Source organism: Marmota marmota, unplaced genomic scaffold (genome assembly GCF_001458135.2).
Source record: "Marmota marmota marmota unplaced genomic scaffold, marMar, whole genome shotgun sequence".
Classification (NCBI taxonomy): domain Eukaryota; kingdom Metazoa; phylum Chordata; class Mammalia; order Rodentia; family Sciuridae; genus Marmota; species Marmota marmota.
In genome coordinates, this window is record NW_026000037.1 from 45,895,351 (window position 1) to 45,914,079 (window position 18,729).

Here is an 18,729-nt window from a genome sequence, read left to right on the forward strand (position 1 = left end):
GAATCAAAGTGTGGAATATGATATGTCAAGAAATTTGTAATGTTTTGAACAACCCACAATAAAAAAAATTAAAAAAAAAAAATAATAGTTATTAAAGGGTTACAATAATGCCATTTATATTAAAATGCATCAAAAATTTTTTGAATATTGCCTTCTCTCTACCACATACACTTACTCTCCCTTTTATGACATGAACAAGAATCTGCAACAGACAGATCGATTTGGCAGATAGCAGAAACCCAGTAGACTTTTTAATGAGTCATGATTTCTAAAACCATAAGTCAATGTTTTGAACAATAAAATAAAAGCAAATGAAACTACTAAATAGAAGATACTCTTCAATTGCCCATGGTTTGGAAGGGACCGCAGATATACAGCCAGTCTTGCATACATTAGGAACTAAATCATCATCCAAGACCTCTACAATAACCCTCAGCTGTGTCATCTCTGCCCAGCTGGTGCTCCGTCTGCCCACTGGCATGAGCTTGCTTGATTTTCACATTAAAATGACTATATGTTGCTATGTCCATAAATTTTTTAGCTTCTCTCAGTGTCAATCATACTTGCTAAGATCCACTGAAAAATTTCTATAATTTTGTAGAAATAATCTGTTTCCATGCTCCAATATATACATGCACATACATACCACAGTTAGTTATGTTATCCTGATCAGCAGGTCATAAGTATTGACTTTATTATTATATTACTACTTCAGACAAAATTACTTCAATGGATTAGAAAATAGCATGTTGGCTATCAATAAGGTCCCTTTCAGACTTTTAAATTAATGCTAATATCCAAAGCATTTCTAATACACAGCTAAAAGACAAAATAGATAGCTTTACTAAGAACTATATTTATTTAATGGCTCACAGTGATCCTTGATCTACATCATTTGGCACATCCACTTGAAATGGGGATTTGGTTGACAAGAATTTAATGAACAAGAGATTTTCCACCAATTTTGGGAAATCTCATGCTGAGAAACAAAACATAAGAAATGTTGTAAAGTTTCTGATTAAGTCACTTTACTAAACATGCTCTTTAAAAATCTCAAACATAAGACTGTTTCAAATGCCCTTAATGCCTTCCGATATAACATGCTGAAATTTGCACATTGTTGAGAAAAGACATGGAAAATAGAGAGACACATCTGGTTTTACTACTTAGAAAATGCAATAACTGTCAATTCCCTGATGTTGGCAAGCACCCCAAAACACACACTAGATTAGCAAAGCCAATTTAGTGTTAGGAAGGCAGCTGGCGCTAGTTTCTTTCTTCCCAAATGGTCATCCACATCTTGAACTTTGAATGTTTTCTGTTTTACATTGCAGGAAGATGCTATTATTTTGGGAAAAAAAATGGCTAACAAGTAATTTTTTAACTTGCTTTTATACATTGCTTTTTAGAAAGGAATGTTTTCTCCATTAAACACACACACACAGAGTCCTTGTAGAAAAATATGCAAAACTTCTACTTGAAGAGAATTTCTATATTGATAAACTCTTCCATGAATATACAGTTTCATTTACATAACTTCCCCAAACTATTTCAGTGAAGGTATAGCATTTAGAAAAGAGAAATTATAGCCATTTCTACAAAATATGGACTCTTCTCAAGAACCCTACAGATAATTCTTGGCCCCTAGTTAAGAAAATATGACAATAATTCTAGTACAATGATTCTCAAACCTCAGAATACCTGAGGAAGTTTTTTTTAATGCTGGGGCCAGAATCCTACCCTAAGAATTATTGATTTACTTAGGGTATGGCTTGGGCATCAGGACTTTCAAAAGCTCCCCTAGTTATTCTAATATAGCAAAGAATGAAAGAATAGCTGCACAGCTATTACATTAGCATTGGCTGATAATGTTTCTAGAACCTCAACCATCCAGCTGGGCACAGTGGCACATGCCTCCAATCCCAGCGATTTGGGAGGCTGAGGCAGGAGGATTTCAAGTTCAAAGCCAGCCTCACTGACTTGGTAAGGCCCTGAGCAACTTAGCGAGATCCTGACTCTTAATAAAATAGGGTTGGGGAGGTGGCCCAGTAGTTAAGTGCCCCTGGGTTTAATTCCTGGTTTTTGAAAAAATATATCAAAACCTCATCCATTTTTTATTTTATTTTGCCCAACTTCAGTTCTCTAGTTACAAAATGGTATCTAGAGGAATTATTTAGCTAAGTAAATTTGCTTTGAGAAAACTTTTCTTTAAATAATATAATACAACATTTGAAAATACTAACTTCATATCTTTATTTTCCCTGGAAATCATGGATTCCTGTAATAGAGAGGAGGGGCAGGTGAAGAGTTCCAAAGCCAGCTCCATCACTTCTATCCCTGTGGATCAAATTCTGATGGTGGAATAGAAATACTGAAATATACATGGGAGAATCCAAGAACAAGGGACTAGTTTCCCACTTCTCTGGTATAAAATGACCACCAGGGAAGCCTAGCATTTAGCATGCATCATGTCCAACATGACAGTAACAGAGTGTGATATTTAGAGACGGCATGAGATTTTATTTCTGTGGTGTGCACAAGATCCTATCAGAAACAAAAGCCCAATTCTGGGAAAACCATGGGCTAGCAAAACCTGGAAGAAGAAATAGAAACTTAGTTAAAAGGGGACTCTCAGGAGTACAGGCAATGGCAGGTAGCCAGTGGCAGCCTACATGGATCTGTATTTTAAAGCTAAGTTAGTCTGATTATGTTACTGGAAGGTTCTGTGAGGACCAAGGTCTATTTCAGTGACAAGAGAAAAATGGCAAGAATAGTAAAGGGTAGTTAAGACCCTGAAGAATGCAGAATGGTGAAAAAAGCAGTGTTTAAAATGTATATAAAGTCTGTTGTGTGTTCTATAAGGCAGGCAGAACCTACAGGTAGACCAGTCACCTAACCCTGCATAGCCAGGAGACCATGTCTTCATTCTCCAGAATGTGTCCACTGACCCCATGAGGATATTCTGCAGCTAAAATGTCACTAAACAAATTAAAATGTGCTAAAAGTATAAAATATACACCAAATTTCAAATACTTGGTATGAAAAAATAAAATGTTTCATTAATAATATGTATGTTGATGTCCTATTAAAATGATAATGTTTCTGGAGAGTATAGTGGGTTAAATGAAATATGTTATTAAAGTCAATTCTACTTTTTATTTTTTACATTTTAGTGTGATTACCAGAAAATTTTAAATTACCTATGTGACTCACATAATATTTCTATTGAAGCACTGCCTATACCCTGAAAAAGGGGCAGATATTGAGGACACTAAAGAGAACCAAACCATGCAGGGAGATAAGCCACTTCACACCTCTTCTTGGAGGAGGTTGCTTTATCTCCAATAGAGATTGTGGTTTGTACTTTGCCCACAAAAGGCTGTTGTGAAACTAAAAAGCTTGAGATACTTCTAAAGGAAGAGTTTCCATCACTCTTCACTACCTTGAAAGAAGTGGGGGGCTCATAAGACAAATGAAATTAGATGCTAAGAAACTAAGAAGCTACTATTCCTCCTACCTTTAGGAGTACTGTAAGTAAGGAATTGAGCTCAATACAAACTAAAGTCTTTTATAAAGTCAATATCAAACTTTGCATAAATTTTGAACCCTGCTTTTTTTAACCATCATGTATACATTAATATTAATTTCTCACCAATAGAAAAAAATCCTACATTCCTTTGTGAAACATTTAAAAAGTAGTTTTGAAGTGGAATACTCTTCAGCAATAAAAAGAAAAAAATAATAATGACACATGCTACAACATGGGTGAACTTCAAAAACATTATGCTAAGGAAAAGAAGACAGATGCATTCCATTTATATGAAATATCCAGAAAAGGCAAATTTATTGTGGCAGAAATAGATTAGTGGTTGTTTGGGGCTGGAAGTGGGATGAAGGACTAATGAAAATTGATAGGAAGTATCTTTTTGGGTGACAGAAATGATCTAAAATGATTATAGCAATGGTTGCACAACTCATATATAAGTTTACTGAAAATTATTGAATTATACACTTAAAATGGGTATTTTGTTATAAATAAATTGTTCTTCAATAAGGAAAATTATTTAATGTTAAAAGTAACAGCATTTAGTAGCTTTCAGTAAGGCAGGATGCATTTTTTGTACATTTTTATGCAAAGATATGGAAAGCTGAAAAGTAGAAGAAATTGAAAATTATTAACAACTTTGGCTTTGGCAAGCACCCAAATAACTGCCAATTTATTGTTAGGACAGCAAAAATGAAATAAAACTATTTAGGAATTAGATAACAAAAACATCATTTCAAATTTTGTAGAAATTGGCCAAAGATTCACAGAAAAAAGTGAAACTATATCCAAACAAATTTATTAGAAAATAAAAAACATTGAAAACTCAATAACTAAAGCTTTCAGCTTAAGAGGCCATAAAAACTCAATTATCTTCAAGGTTGTATTTCTTTCTTTGTCTTTCTTCAGACTCCATGTCCAATGAAAGAAGTCACCGAAGCTGACTAATTTCTATACTTCATAACTATCTGTCACCTCTTGTAACACCATTGCATCCCACTGCCTTTTTCTTAGGGCAGATTTTTTTCATAGTTTATAGAAGGAATCTTATAACTGGCTTCTTAATCACCAATATTTACCTATTCCAAAATAATTTTGAAACTTTAACTAGAAAAACTCAGTGAAATTTTCTAAGGGATGTATGAGAAGAGGAGAAATAGAAAGCTATTTTGGAACTATGTTCCTAGGTTGGAGATTAAATTTGATCTAAATAATCTGTGTCAGTTCTCCTTAAGAAAATTTCAATGTAAAAGTCAATAGAGTTTTTAAAATGAAATTTGACATAAGAAAGCTATTTTTAAAAAGAACAATGAGTGAACACTTGTTCTATTAGATAGCAAAACAGAATGATTGAAACAGCATGGTATCCATGTAGAAATATAAATATAGATCTGTTTTTATTTAATCAAGAGTCCATATGGCTATACAAATATAATTAGAAATATAATATATAATAAAGTTGGCATTTCAAATCAGTGGGTAAGGATGAATCATTAAGTAATTGGTATTGAGATAGTTGGATAACAATTTAAGGGTAAAAAATATAAGTCAGACAGTTTGCTCATATCATTCATGAAAATAAATTCCAAACGACCAGAGAGCTGAGTTTTAAAAGAAGTATGAATAATATCTTTTCAAAGAATTAGGTTGATTTATTTACAGGTATACCATATATCATTTTGAAGTTTCTGCTTTATAAAAATGATTTTTTTACTATGAGTAGGAAGGGGGCATGATGTCCATTATTGCCTCTGCTTGCCACCCTACATGCCATGATTGAGAAAGGAAGCCTTTTACTATTTTGTCCACTTGCAGTAGGGGCTTTGTGTACTCTGTTGCCAGAAGGGTGTACTATTTCTAGCTGGGACACAGACCTTATATGTTAGCAGCAATTAATAAATAGGAGTTAATAGTAAACAGGCAATTTGTATAACATGATTTTTTTCACACATTGTTACACTGAATTTTGTCCCCCGCACCCCCCACAAAATTTATATGTTGGAACCCTCATCCTCAACGTGATGGTATTTGAAGAAAAGGCCTTTGGGAAAGGATGGAACCCTCATGAGGACATTAGTGCCCTTTTAAGAAAAAATTTCAGAGAACTTCTTGTCCACCTTCCCACCAGTGTTAGGACACAGTGAGATGATTGCCTTTTGCAGACCAGGAAGAGATCACTCATCAGAGCCCCACCCTGTTCTTATATTTCTAGTTCCCAGAACTGTGAGAAAAATAAGTTTAAGTTGTTTGAGTCACCCAATCTATGACATTTTGTTATGAGAGTCAGAGCTGACTATTATGATGGTATTACATTTCATAACACAATGAGGATTTATTTTGATAATGTTGATTTTGCTTTTTATGTAAGTACATATAGATAGTATGTATGTATGTGGGTTAAATAGCTGGTATTTAAATAGCTGGTATTTCCAAAGAAGAGCTTGCATGAGGGTATTGGTCAAGCAATGCTTTAATGTAAATGTTTTAATTTTTATAAGAATTTTAATTTTTATAAGAATGTCTTCATTGTTATGTGTTTTATATAAAATATTTAAAATGTTTAAATATTTTGAGAAAAAATACATTATAGGTTTTGAATGTTGTAAGATAACTAATTAATAGGAATAACTTATATTTAATGAATATTTACTATGTTCTAGGTAGCTACACTGAATTTACCATTTGATCCTTGCAAAAATTCTATGAAGTAGATCTGATTTATATCTTAATTGTATAGCTGATGAAACTGAAGCTCAGAGACATTAATAAATTTACCCAAACATCAAATAGCCATAAAAGATACACACAGGATTCTAATGACAACTTAATTAGAGAGCCTTCCTTTCTAACCTCAATAGTATGGTGAGATATGAAAATAGAGAATTAGGAAATTAGCAGGCTAAGAGAAACATTAGCAAAACCAATTTCAATAATATGAAAATTGCAAAAAACAAATTATAATTGATTGAGAAAATAAAATACAATTAGTAAATAAAATGAATTGCTATATCTTTATTATCATGTTGAACCAAAGAAAATTGTTAAGTCAACTATTTTGGCCTACAAAATTGAAAATTTCGTGTTGTCCAACCATCAGTTTATGAATATTATTTTCAAGAATCTTATTCTTGAAATTTAAAGATAGAAAGAGAAAGTAAATGACAGACATTCCGAAACCCTCAGTGCTATGTATGTGTATTCTGAATAATCTGGAAGTTATTTCAAACCTTATTATTCTGATATGAAAAAAAAAATGTGCGTACAGTTAAAATACCAAACATGAGTTTTGTGAATTATATTTCAATATGCCAAGAAAGTGTTTTAACAAATTAACCAAATAGTGCCAAAATGGTTACAAAAGAACACAACTTCTGGTTACTGTCAGAAGTAAAATCTCACTGACTGCAGATCCACACTGGAGCTCAGGCCCCAGCCCAGGACTGCCTCTGCCAGCCCCGGTGGAAGCCCGGCCCAGGTTAGGCCCATCACCACCCCCTGGGCCCACCTGGGAGCACAGGCCTTAGCCCACTTCCATCTTGGGTCACTGCAGCCATCCCATAGTCCTCCACACATTAGCCTCCACCTTACAACAACAGAAAACTCATCTCAGAACAGGCAGTCCATGAGGTACAGAGAATCTGTATGGTCACTATAAGATTAAAGGGTAGAAACTGTAATACCTCAGATATGCACTGCAAGAAAGAAAGACACATAGACAACAGGTACAAACAAGGGAAAAAACTACCCCAAACAAACCAGGATACTACAATAATAGAACCCATGGATGGTGCAGTTGATAAAATGTCAGAGAAGGAGTTCAGAATATACATAATCAAAATGATCTGTGAATTAAAGAAAGACCTAAATGAGCAAATATAGGCAAAAATTGATCACTCCAACAAGGAGATAAGAGAACAAATACAAGCAACCATTGATTTTACTAACAAAAAGATAAGGGAACAAACACAGGTAGCAAAAGATTACTTCAAGAAAGATAGATTCTGAAAAAAAAACATCCTTGAAATGAAGGAAACAATAAACCAAACAAAAAACTCAATAGAAAGCATCACCAACAGGCTAGATCACTTGGAAGACAGAATGTCAGATAATGAAAACAAAGTATACAATCTTGAAAATAAAGTAGACAGCACAGTGAAGATGATAACAAATCATGAGCAGAACATCCAAGAATTATAGAATACCACTAAAAGATCAAATATAAGAATTATTGAGATAGAGGAAACCATAGAGATTCAAACCAAAGGAATACACAATCTCTTCAATGAAATAATATCAGAAAATTCCCAAACATGAAGAATGAATTGGAAAATCAAATACAAGAGGCTTACAGGACACCAAATGTACAAAATTACAACAGATCTATACCAAGGTATATGATAATGAAAATACCTAGCATACAGAATAAGGATAGAATCTTAAAGGCCACAAGAGAGAGGAGTCAGATCACATATAGGGGGAGATCAATTCATATCTCAGCAGATTTTTCAACTCAGACCCTGAAAGCCAGGAGATCGTGGAACAACATATACCAAACCTCTGAAAGAAAATGGATGCCAACCAAAAATCTTATATCCAGCAAAATTAAGCTTCAGGTTTGAGATGAAATAAAAACTTTTATGATAAGCAAAAGTTAAAAGAATTCACAGTGAGAAAACCTGCACTACAGAGCATCCTCAGCAAAATATTCCAGGGGGAGGAAATGAAAAACAAAAATGAAAATTAGCAAAGGGAGAAACTGCAGTAAAGGTAAGGCCAATCAAAAACCAAGTCAAGTTAAAAACCAAAAGTAAACCAGAATGTCTGGGAACACAAATCATATTTTAATAATAACCCTGAATATGAATGGCCTAAACTCATTAATTAAAAAATATAGACTGACAGATTAGATTTTTTTAAAAAAATAAAAAAGACCAACAATATGTTGCCTTCAAGAGACTCATCTCACAGGAAAAGACATCCATAGACTTAAGGTTAAAGGGTGGGAAAAAATGTATCACTCACATGGACAAGCAGGGGTTTCCATCCTCATATCAGATAAAGTAGACTTCAAACCAAAGCTAGTGAAAAAGGGATAAAGAAGGACATTTCATACTGCTTAAGAGATTCATACATCAACAAGGCTTTATGATCATAAATATCTATGCCTCAAACAATGGGGCATCTATGTATGTCAAACAAACTCTTCTCAAATACAAGAACCAAATAGACCACAACACAATAATACTGGGTGACTTTAATATACCTCTCTCACCACTGGATAGATCTTCCAAACAAAAACTAAACAAAGAAACTATAGAACTCAATAATTCAATCAATAAATTTGACCTACAGACATATATAGAACATTCCATCCATTAATGAGCGAACATACTTTCTTCTCAGCAGCACAGGGATCCTTCTCTGAAATAGACAATATGTCATGCCACAAAGCAAGTCTTAGCAAATACAAAATAGAGATACTACTTTGCAGTCTATCATACCATAATGGAATGAAATTAGAAATCAATGATAAAAGTAAAAAGAGAAGCTACTCCAACACCTGGAGACTAAACAATACAGTATTGGACAACACATGGGTAACAGAAGACATCAGGGAGGACATAAACAAATTCTAATTCATGGTGGGGTAGGGAGGGGGAGCATGAGAGGAATAGATGAACTCTAGATAGGGCAGAGGGGTGGGAAGGGAAGGGAGAGGGCATGGGGTTAGAAATGATGGTGAAATGTGATGGACATTATTGTCCAAAGTATGTATATGAAGACGTGAATTGGTGTGAATATACTTTGTATTCAACCAGAGATATGAAAAATTGTGCTCTATATGTGTAATGAGAATTGTAATGCATTCCTCTGTCATACATATGTAAAATTTTTTTTTAAAATTCTTAGAGGTAAATGAGAATTCCAATATAACTTATCAAAATCTGTAGGACACTATGAAGGCAGTGCTAAAAGGAAAGTTCATTGCATTAAGCTCATTCATTAAATGAAGAAAAAGATAGCAAATAAACAACCTGACATTAGATCTCAAAACTGTAGAAAAAGAAGAACAAATCAACTCCAAAAGTAGTAGAAAACAGGAAATAATTAAAATCAGGGCAGAAATCAATGAAATTGAAACAAAAGAAACAATTCAAAAAACTGACAAAAAAGGAGGGAAAAGCTCAAATTACTAAAATTTGTGATGAAAAAGGAAATATCATGACAGACACTATTGAAATACAGAAAACAATTAGAAACAATTTTGAAAATTTATACTCCAGTAAAAGAGAAAAACTTGAAGGCACCAACAAATTTCTAGAGGCATATGATCAACCCAAACTGAGTCAAGAGGACATACACAATTTAAACACATCAATTTCAAGCAAGGAAATAGAAGACACCATTAAAAGGTCTGGGACCAGATGGATTCATAGCTGAGTTCTATAAAACCTGCAAAGAAGAATTAATACCAATACTCCTCAAATTATTCCATGAAGCAGAAATGGAAGGAACCCTTCCAAACTCATTCTACAAAACTAGTATCATCCTGATACCAAAACCAAGCAGAGACACATCAAGGAAAGAAAATTTCAGACCAATATCCCTGATGAACATTGATGTAAAAATTCTCAATAAAATTCTGGCAAATTGAATACAAAACATATTTTTGAAAAATAGTGCACCATGATCAAGTGGGGTTCATTCCAGATATGCAAGTATGGTTCAATATACAGAAATCAATAAATATAATTCATCACATCAATAGACTTAAAGATAAGAATCATATGATTATATCAATTGATTCAGAGAAAGCATTTGACAAAATACATCATCCTTTCATGTTCAAAACACTAGACAAACTAGGGATAGTAGGAATATCCTCAACATTGTAAAAGCTATCTATGTGAAATTACCCAAGGCCAACATCATTCTAAGTGGAGAAAAATTGGAAACATTCCCTTTAAAAACTGGAACAAGACAGAGATGCCCTCTTTCAATACTTCTATTTAACATAGTCCTTGAAATGCTAGTCAGAGCAATTAGACAGATGGAAGAAATTAAAGGGATATAAACAGGAAAAGAAGAACTCAAACTATTAGTATTTGCTGATGACATGATTCTATACTGAGAGGATCCAAAAAACTCCACCAGAGAACTTCTAGAGTTAATTAATGAATTTAGCAAAGTAGCAGGATATAAAATAAATATCTATTAATCAAATGCATTTCTATGCATCAGTGATGAATCCTCTGAAAGAGAAATTAGGAAAACTACCCTATTCACAATAGCATCCAAAAAATATTTGGGAATCAACAAAAGAGGTGAAAGACCTCTACAATGAAAACTACATAACACTAAAGAAATAAATTGAAGAAGACCTTAGAAGATGGAAAGATCTCCCATGCTATTAGAGAGACAAAATTAATATTGTCAAAATGGCCATACTACCAAAAGCACTAGACAGATTCAATTAAAATTCCATTGTCATTTCTTATAGAAATAGAAAAAGCAATCATGAAATTTATTTGGAAAAATAAGACCTAGAATAGCCAAAGCAATCCTTAACAAGAAGAGTAAAGCAGGAGTCATCACAGTAGCAGACCTTAAAGTATACTACAAAGCTGTAGTAACAAAAGCAGCATGGTATTGGCACCAAAATAGACATGTAGACCAATGGTACAGAATAGAAGACACAGAGACAAACCCACATGAATACAGTTATCCAATAGTAGACAAAGGCACCAAAAACATACATTGGAGAAAAAACAGCCTCTTCAACAAATAGTGCTGGGAGAACTGGAAATCCAACTCAAAGTGGATCAAAGATCTAGGAATTAGGCCAGAGAGCCCGTGCCCAATAGAGGAAAAAGTAGGCCCAAATCTTCATCATGTCAGATTAGGCCCCAAATTAACAAGATTCCTAAGTGCAAGAAATAAAATCAAGAATTAATAAATGGGATGGATTCAAACTAAAAAGCTTCTTCTCAGCAAAAGAAAGAATCAATGAGGTGAAGAGAGAGGCTATATCTTGGGAAAAAAATTTTGCCACACATACTTCAAATAGAGCACTAATCTCCAGGATATCCAAAGATCTCAAAAAACTTAAAACCAAAAAAACAAACAACCCAATCTCTAAATGAGCTAAGGAGCTGAACAGACACTTCTCAGAAGAGGATATATCAACAAATATATGAAAAAATGTCCAACATCTTTAGTAATTAGAGAAATGCAAATAAAAACTACTCTAAGATTTCATCTCACTCCAGTCATAATGGCAGTTATCAAGAATATATATAACAATAAATGTTGGCGAGGCTGTGGGGGAAAGGGCATGCTCATTCATTGCTGGTGGGACTCCAAATTGGTTCAAGCAATCTGGAAAGCAGTATGGAGATACCTTAGAAAACTTGGAATGGAACCACCCTTTGACCCATCTATCCCACTCCCTGGTCTATACCTAAAGGACTTAAAATCAGCATACTATAGTAACACAAATCACATCAATATTTATAGCAGTTTATTTCACAATAGTTAAACCTAGATGTCCTTCAATGGATGAATGGATAAAGAAACTGTTGAATATATACACAATGGAATATTACTCAGCATTAAAAGAGAATAAAATTATGGCATTTTTAGGTAAATGGATGGAGTTGGAGACTATCATACTAAGTGAAGTAAGCCAATTCCCAAAAAACAAAGGCCATATATTCTCTCTGATAAGAGGATGCTGATCCATAATGGGGGGGACATAGGAAAAATTGAGGAACTTTGATGGAGCAAAGGAAAGGGAGGAGTGGGGAGGGGGTATGGAGGTAGGAAAGATGATGGAATGAGATGGACATCATTACCCTTGGTACATGTATGACTGCACATATGGTGCTATGCTATATCGTGTGCAACCATAAAAATGTAAAGTTGTACTGAAATTGTTTACAATGAATCAAAATGCATTCTGCTGTCACATATAACTAATTAAAATTTTAAAAAAGAACAAAAGTAGAAAACAGAAAAAAAAAGAAGTAAAATATATCAGCAAGTTTTACACACTGAACTCCATCTCCCTAAATCACAGAATGAGGACTGTGTTTCTATCAACAATATGACAGTTTTTCTGAGAATTATTAGTCAGATGTAATCCTGATATTTTAAAGTTCCTCCTCACTGTTCTCTTATTGACCTGCAAGTACTGGATCCAAAGATTACCTGGATCTACAGAATTTTATCAGAGGAGTTAAACTTACAAATGATAGACCCTTTTAAGGGTCTAATCAACTCACTTAGCCTTCAGAAATTATCCAGTTCACTTTTACAGAGGACAAAAGATACCCTTGTGGAGGTTAAATGTCTGACTTTCCAAAGGTCAGACACTATTTAAAGAAGAGTTAAGAATAAACCCCTGGTCTATGACTTCTAGTCCTTAGTACTTTTTGCTATGTTATGATACGGCTATTTATTTCCTGTTATGTAATGCAGATTAATCTGATCTTCTTTTTCTTCTTTTCAACTGAACTTCTGAATCAGCTAATCTTTATAATTACTGGGATAGGAAGTGAAAGGCTGAAATGACTCTGTAATCAAAGAAGCTCCCTGCCGTGAAGGATTATCCTATTAGAAGCTTGTCCCCTAATGCTGGGACTCCACATCTGTCCTGCTTCCCAGCCCTTTCAATTCCTGTGATGCTTTTTACTTTCCCAGATAGTCTTAGAACTGTCCAGGCAGCCTTTAACCACTACCTTTGCCTTGCCCTTTAATCTTTAGTTGTTTGGGGGTTCTTGTCTTCTTTCTTATTTCTGAACCATAGCATGGCTCATCTTCTGGTATCCTCTTGTATCTTGGTTTGTACTTGTTTATCTTGTTTCTTATTCATTGCTTGACTTCATAACCTTGAGCTCTGGCTTTGTTTTATTCTTGGTTCTCTCAGTAGAAGATTAGACCCAACTCAAAAGTCTTCAATATTTGGAAAATAAAGTGATTTTCACCCAGAAAGTCCTTAGTAATAACTAGCATCTCTCTCTTCAGATTCACTCTGCCACCATAGTGATTGGAGTTTGAGATAACTTCCCAAGAGTCACAGAGTAAATTTCCTAGAAACAGTGAACCTAATTGTATGAAGTGATCATGTCTCCCAAAGTATTATGTAAGTTCAGGAGAAACTTTTTATAGACTTTGTTTTTCATAGAAGTTTGAGGTTCATGCCAAAATTAAGGGGAAACTACTAAGAGTTCTGAGCAATTTTTTTATATAGTTTCTAATTTAGGTAAATGTATTAGGGAAACTTATTAAAGAAAACTCACTATGACTTATGCTATAAAACTAAAGGTATGTCTTCAATTTATCATTTATAAAAAGATAACTAAGGAGCTAATTAAACTAGATAACTATGCCACTTATAGACTTATTAACTCTCCACTGGACAATGAAGTTCACCCTTCTTTGCCTCCTGTGAGAAAATGCAGCTGGACCCCCTGTATCTCCTTTGCAGTTGGTAATATATTAAACTGTGTTGGAAAGGGGTGCTGGAAGGACACTGAAAAAGGAAAAAGCTTTCCTTCATTATTTCAGTTGTCCCTACCATTCACTGGCCAGCAGCACCCATATGGGCCACCTAATGTCACATTTATTCTTGGAGCTCCAATGGAACCCATGCTCAGTTTCCCATCAATTTTCTAATCTATGATTAGATTTCCATTGAGTTTTACAAGCCTCCCAATGGCCAGCTTCCAGCTTTGGTCTGCCTGTACCCCCAGGAGCACTGAAGAACTCCACCAACATGCAGTGGGCCACAAGCACAGCAACTACAATGAAGACTGAATTCTAACCATGGGGAGGGGGAGCCCAAATCCAAACTGTTTCTTCCATGGGAACCTTCCTTCAGTCCTTGGGTATTCTTAAGAGCTCTAATTTCTTAATACAATAGGGATTTTCTGTCACAGTTTATAATTTTTCATATTAAGCTTCTCCTATTCAAATTACCATTTTGTTTCTGCCTTCTAATTGACCCTGATTGATACAGTAATCTTGGAAATATAATTTTAATCTCTCAGTGTACTCATACATAAAATGAGGAAAATGGATTAGTTAATATCAAATATCTTTTCTAGCTATAAAATTACTTGATTCTAGGAAATTATTTATATGTGGCATGAAAAAAATATATTATGAATAATGAGCAGCACTTTATAGTTGTGTATTGTTTTCCCAGCCTCAGTATCAGTAAATGGGTCTCCCTTCTCATCAGAATAATGTTTTCCTCCTCCTGCATCAAAATATTAATTCAGTATCTTTTCACACACACAGTGGGCCACCCAATATCATAAATCCTCTGTGAGAGTTTTAACTAGGAAGCTAACTTGAAACAAAATGTAGACATAGAGGTTTGTGTATAAAATGAAAGTTTGAAGTACATTATAGAAATAATTTTATCTGTTTGCAAATATAAATTTTGAATGGATACATTAAATATTTAAAAAAATGCTCCCTCTGATATTGTTTATCCTAACACATTACAGAAGAATCCATTTACCACTCCCATCATCACACATTTAACATCTCCCTTTTACCTTTCTCTGTCTTTTTCTGACTGTTTAGCCATTAATTTCTTCAGTTCTTCTAGACGTTGAAGATCTCTCATTTCCATTTCTTGCCACTTCTGCTCTTTCTTAGCCCAGTATTTCCTTATCTATTGTATAAATGTTACATAAAATTTCAATGAGCAATAGATAATAACAAGAGAAAGCAATAACATTATCCATTGGTTCATATACCAAAGATTGAATTTAAATGGCATTTCATATTTTTTGTTTCTTATAACTGCCTGTAAAATATTGGCAACAGAAAAATAAATTAAAACATGTTTTGAGAAACTTCATGGTTTAACAATTTCTGCAGTGAAAATGTAACTTGTGCTGAGCCCAAGGTTTTAATCTATGGCTAAAATAATCAAATTTCAGGGAACCACAATAAAAGAATGTTACTGCCTCTAAAGCATATGACCTACCTGTTACTCGAGAATATTTTTATCCTCTTCTGATAATGCACTCTTTAACAAATACAGCATTAGAACTATTTTTACTTTAAAAGCATGGTTTTATTTATGCTAATGGACAGCAGGATGTTGAAAGCATTATGCTTCTGAGGAAGTGGCAGGAGATAGGTAGGAGGAAGGAGGGAAAGAACAAATTAGCAGGGTTGTGGTAGTCTTGACTTATGTGGTAAAATAAAGGTCAAGCTTCTCAAGTTTAAAAAGGTGAGTGCATTCTTCTTCCCAGGCCTATTTTATTTCTCTTCTCTTGAAATGGAGGCAGAAGGACAAAACCAAGTGTATACATGTGCTATTTTCAGGGGACTAAAGCCATGATTCAGGATTCCCCAGTGTGATGAGGCAATTTAAGTTAATGTTTATTTTGCAGAGGCCCTTTTTACCACTCTGATCTGCCATGTTGTATCTGGGTCAAGAGACTGGGTTTTTCTGGTGGAAAAGTGAGTGGCACCTCAGTGATGAACACCAGCAGAAGGGGGTGTTACAGAGGCTGGATTAGCCTCACCCGCAATGTGGCATTTCCCCTTTTGAGAGATGGATATGAAAATCTATGTAGTTTTCTGGGTTGCCTTAGCACCCTGGTCTCAGATTCCCAGGAGATCCATAATAAGCCTCCTAAATTCCATGGCCAGAGCTATAGCAACACTTCAGCCACAATAGTGACATTGGTTCAGTGCTTAATGACTATGTGGATAAGCTCCATATAAGGTGATACCCATTCCACAGGTGACCAGGGTCTGAGTTTAGGGAGAATGGAGAGAAAGCTGGAAAGATACAGCACTAAAGACAGTGTGTGAGAGAGAGGGGGTAGAGATGAAAGAGAGGGGCATCCCTGACTGACAAAGTCTGTTCCAGAGTTATAACTGGTAAGTGCCAGGAATTCTCTTAATATCAAATATGAAGGTATTAACAATGATTATTTAATCTTATCTGGGAATTAAAAGGGATCTTTTTTATTCTTTATGCTTTTCTGTATTACTTTATTTTCTTTTACAGTGAGTATATCTTTCATTATCAGGAAAGAATAAAAATACTTCAAAAGTAAATTTGAAAAATAGATACTGAATTAAAGAACATTTTTCTCTACCTTGCAATGTATCAATAATGTTTTATTGCTCCCAGCATTGGCCATGGAGGAAAAGTCAGTGGTCCTTTTGCAGACATTAACTTGACCATAAGTAGACTGACACATGATCACTGGGACTTTTGTGAATCTCAGGACAAATTGTTTCTATTCTTAACTCTCTGGTACCCTCAGCCATTACTACAGTGTGGGTCCCTCCCCTCTTTCTCCTTCTCTCTCCTTTCTTCCCCCTGCTCTCCTTCCCCCTCTCTCAATTTACTCTTTCACAGTGAATTCTCCAGGACCCTCTGGAACCTTGTATCATCATTCATAACATATTCCACATCTTTAATCTTCAGAACATTACTTCCTTGTTTTGACTGAAATTCTCTTGAGTGAAGAATAGTCATATTCTGTTGCCCCATGTGCAGAAGGGCTTGGAATAGTTTGGACATTTTCCTCATTATAACTGCTATTTTTTAATTAACTAAACTCCATGATTTATTTAAAATTCTTTAGATTTTACCACATGTGCTTTTACTGTTCTAGAGTCTCATTATCTTATCATATTGATACTAGCATTTAAGAGCAAATTTGGCACCAGATTATATTTATACTCTCATTGCACTTGATTTTCTATTTTTTTAAAAAATTGTTATTTTTAGATATATATGACAGTAGGGTATTTTTGACATATTATACATACATGGGGTGAGACCCTTTACAACTTTGATCCCATTCTTGTAGTTGAACATGATATAGAGTTACACTGGTCATGTATTCACATATGAGCACAAGAAAGTTTTATCTGATTCATTCTACTGTCCTTCCTAATCCCATTTCCCCCTCCCTTCCCTGCATTCCCCTTTGTCTAACCCAATGAACTTCTGTACTTCCCCTTCCTACCCTCTCTTGTTATGGGTTAGCATCCGCATATTAGAGAGAACATTTGACCTTTGTTTTTTGGGGAGACTGGCTTATTTCACTTAGTATGATATTCTCCAGTTCTATCCATTTACCAGCAAATGCCACCATTTCATTTTTTATAGCTGAGTAATAGTCCATTATGTATGTATACCACATTTTCTTTATCCATTCATCTGTTGAATGACAACTAGGTTGATTCCATAGCTTGGCTATTGTGAATTGACCTGCTATAAATATTGATGTGGCTGCATCACTGTAGTCTGCTGATTTTAGATTCTTTGAGTATATACCAAGGAGTGGGATAACTGGGTCAATTGGTGGTTCCAGTCCAAGTTTTCTGAGAAATTTTTATACTGCTTTCTATAGTGGTTGCACCAGTTTACCGTCCTACCAGCAACGTATGAGTGAACCTTTTTCTCCACACCCTCACCAACATTTATTGTTACTTGTATTCTTGAAAATTTCCATTCTGACTGCAGTGAGATGAAATCTCAGTGCAGTTTTTAATTGCATCTCTCTACTTGTTGTTAGAGATGTTAAATATTTTTTCATATATTTTTTGATCATTTGTATTTCTTCTTCTGTGTAGTACCCGTCTAGTTCCTTTGCCCATTTATTGATTGGGTTATTTATTATTTGGGTGGTAAGTTTTTTGAGTTCTTTGTGTATTCAGGAGATTATTGCTTTATATGAGGTACATATGGTAAAGATTTTGTCCCATTCTGTGGGCTCTATAACTGCTATTTTTAGACCACTATGATATTGTTCTCATGTATAATTCCTCTCCCTTTGATATTTACTCTATCTGGATATATCCTCTCATTTATCTGTCCTTATCACTGCACAAGTCACTCTCAAATACCTATCAAGACTTCAGATGCCCAAGTCATAACCTCCTCTATGTTAGCTCCTCCTTCCACCTTCCTAGGAAACTTCAGCATCTTTCTGAATGTCCCTTCAACTTGTTATTCTCACCCTTTACATGACTTTGTCCATTCCAGGGACTCACCTCCTCCTCCTCTTCCAGAATTCTATTGTCACTGGAAACAGTTCCACCTGTTTAATCTTTAATTACAGCAATAAACTCTGTGACCAGAACTGAACCCCCATCACACCATCTTCTGGGCTCTGGTTGAATAAAGCTATTTC

General features: G+C 34.7%; 1 protein-coding gene across 2 annotated transcripts in view; it reads right to left on the bottom strand.

The window, feature by feature from the left end:
• Ccdc148 (coiled-coil domain containing 148) overlaps positions 1 to 18,729 on the bottom strand; it is a 328,203-nt gene that overhangs the window by 50,620 nt on the left and 258,854 nt on the right. For both annotated transcript variants that reach the window (XM_015479202.2, XM_048812299.1), the window contains exon 11: positions 15,112 to 15,230. In XM_015479202.2, coding sequence (XP_015334688.1) covers positions 15,112 to 15,230 — 119 coding nt within the window. The remainder of the gene's footprint in view (positions 1 to 15,111; positions 15,231 to 18,729) is intronic.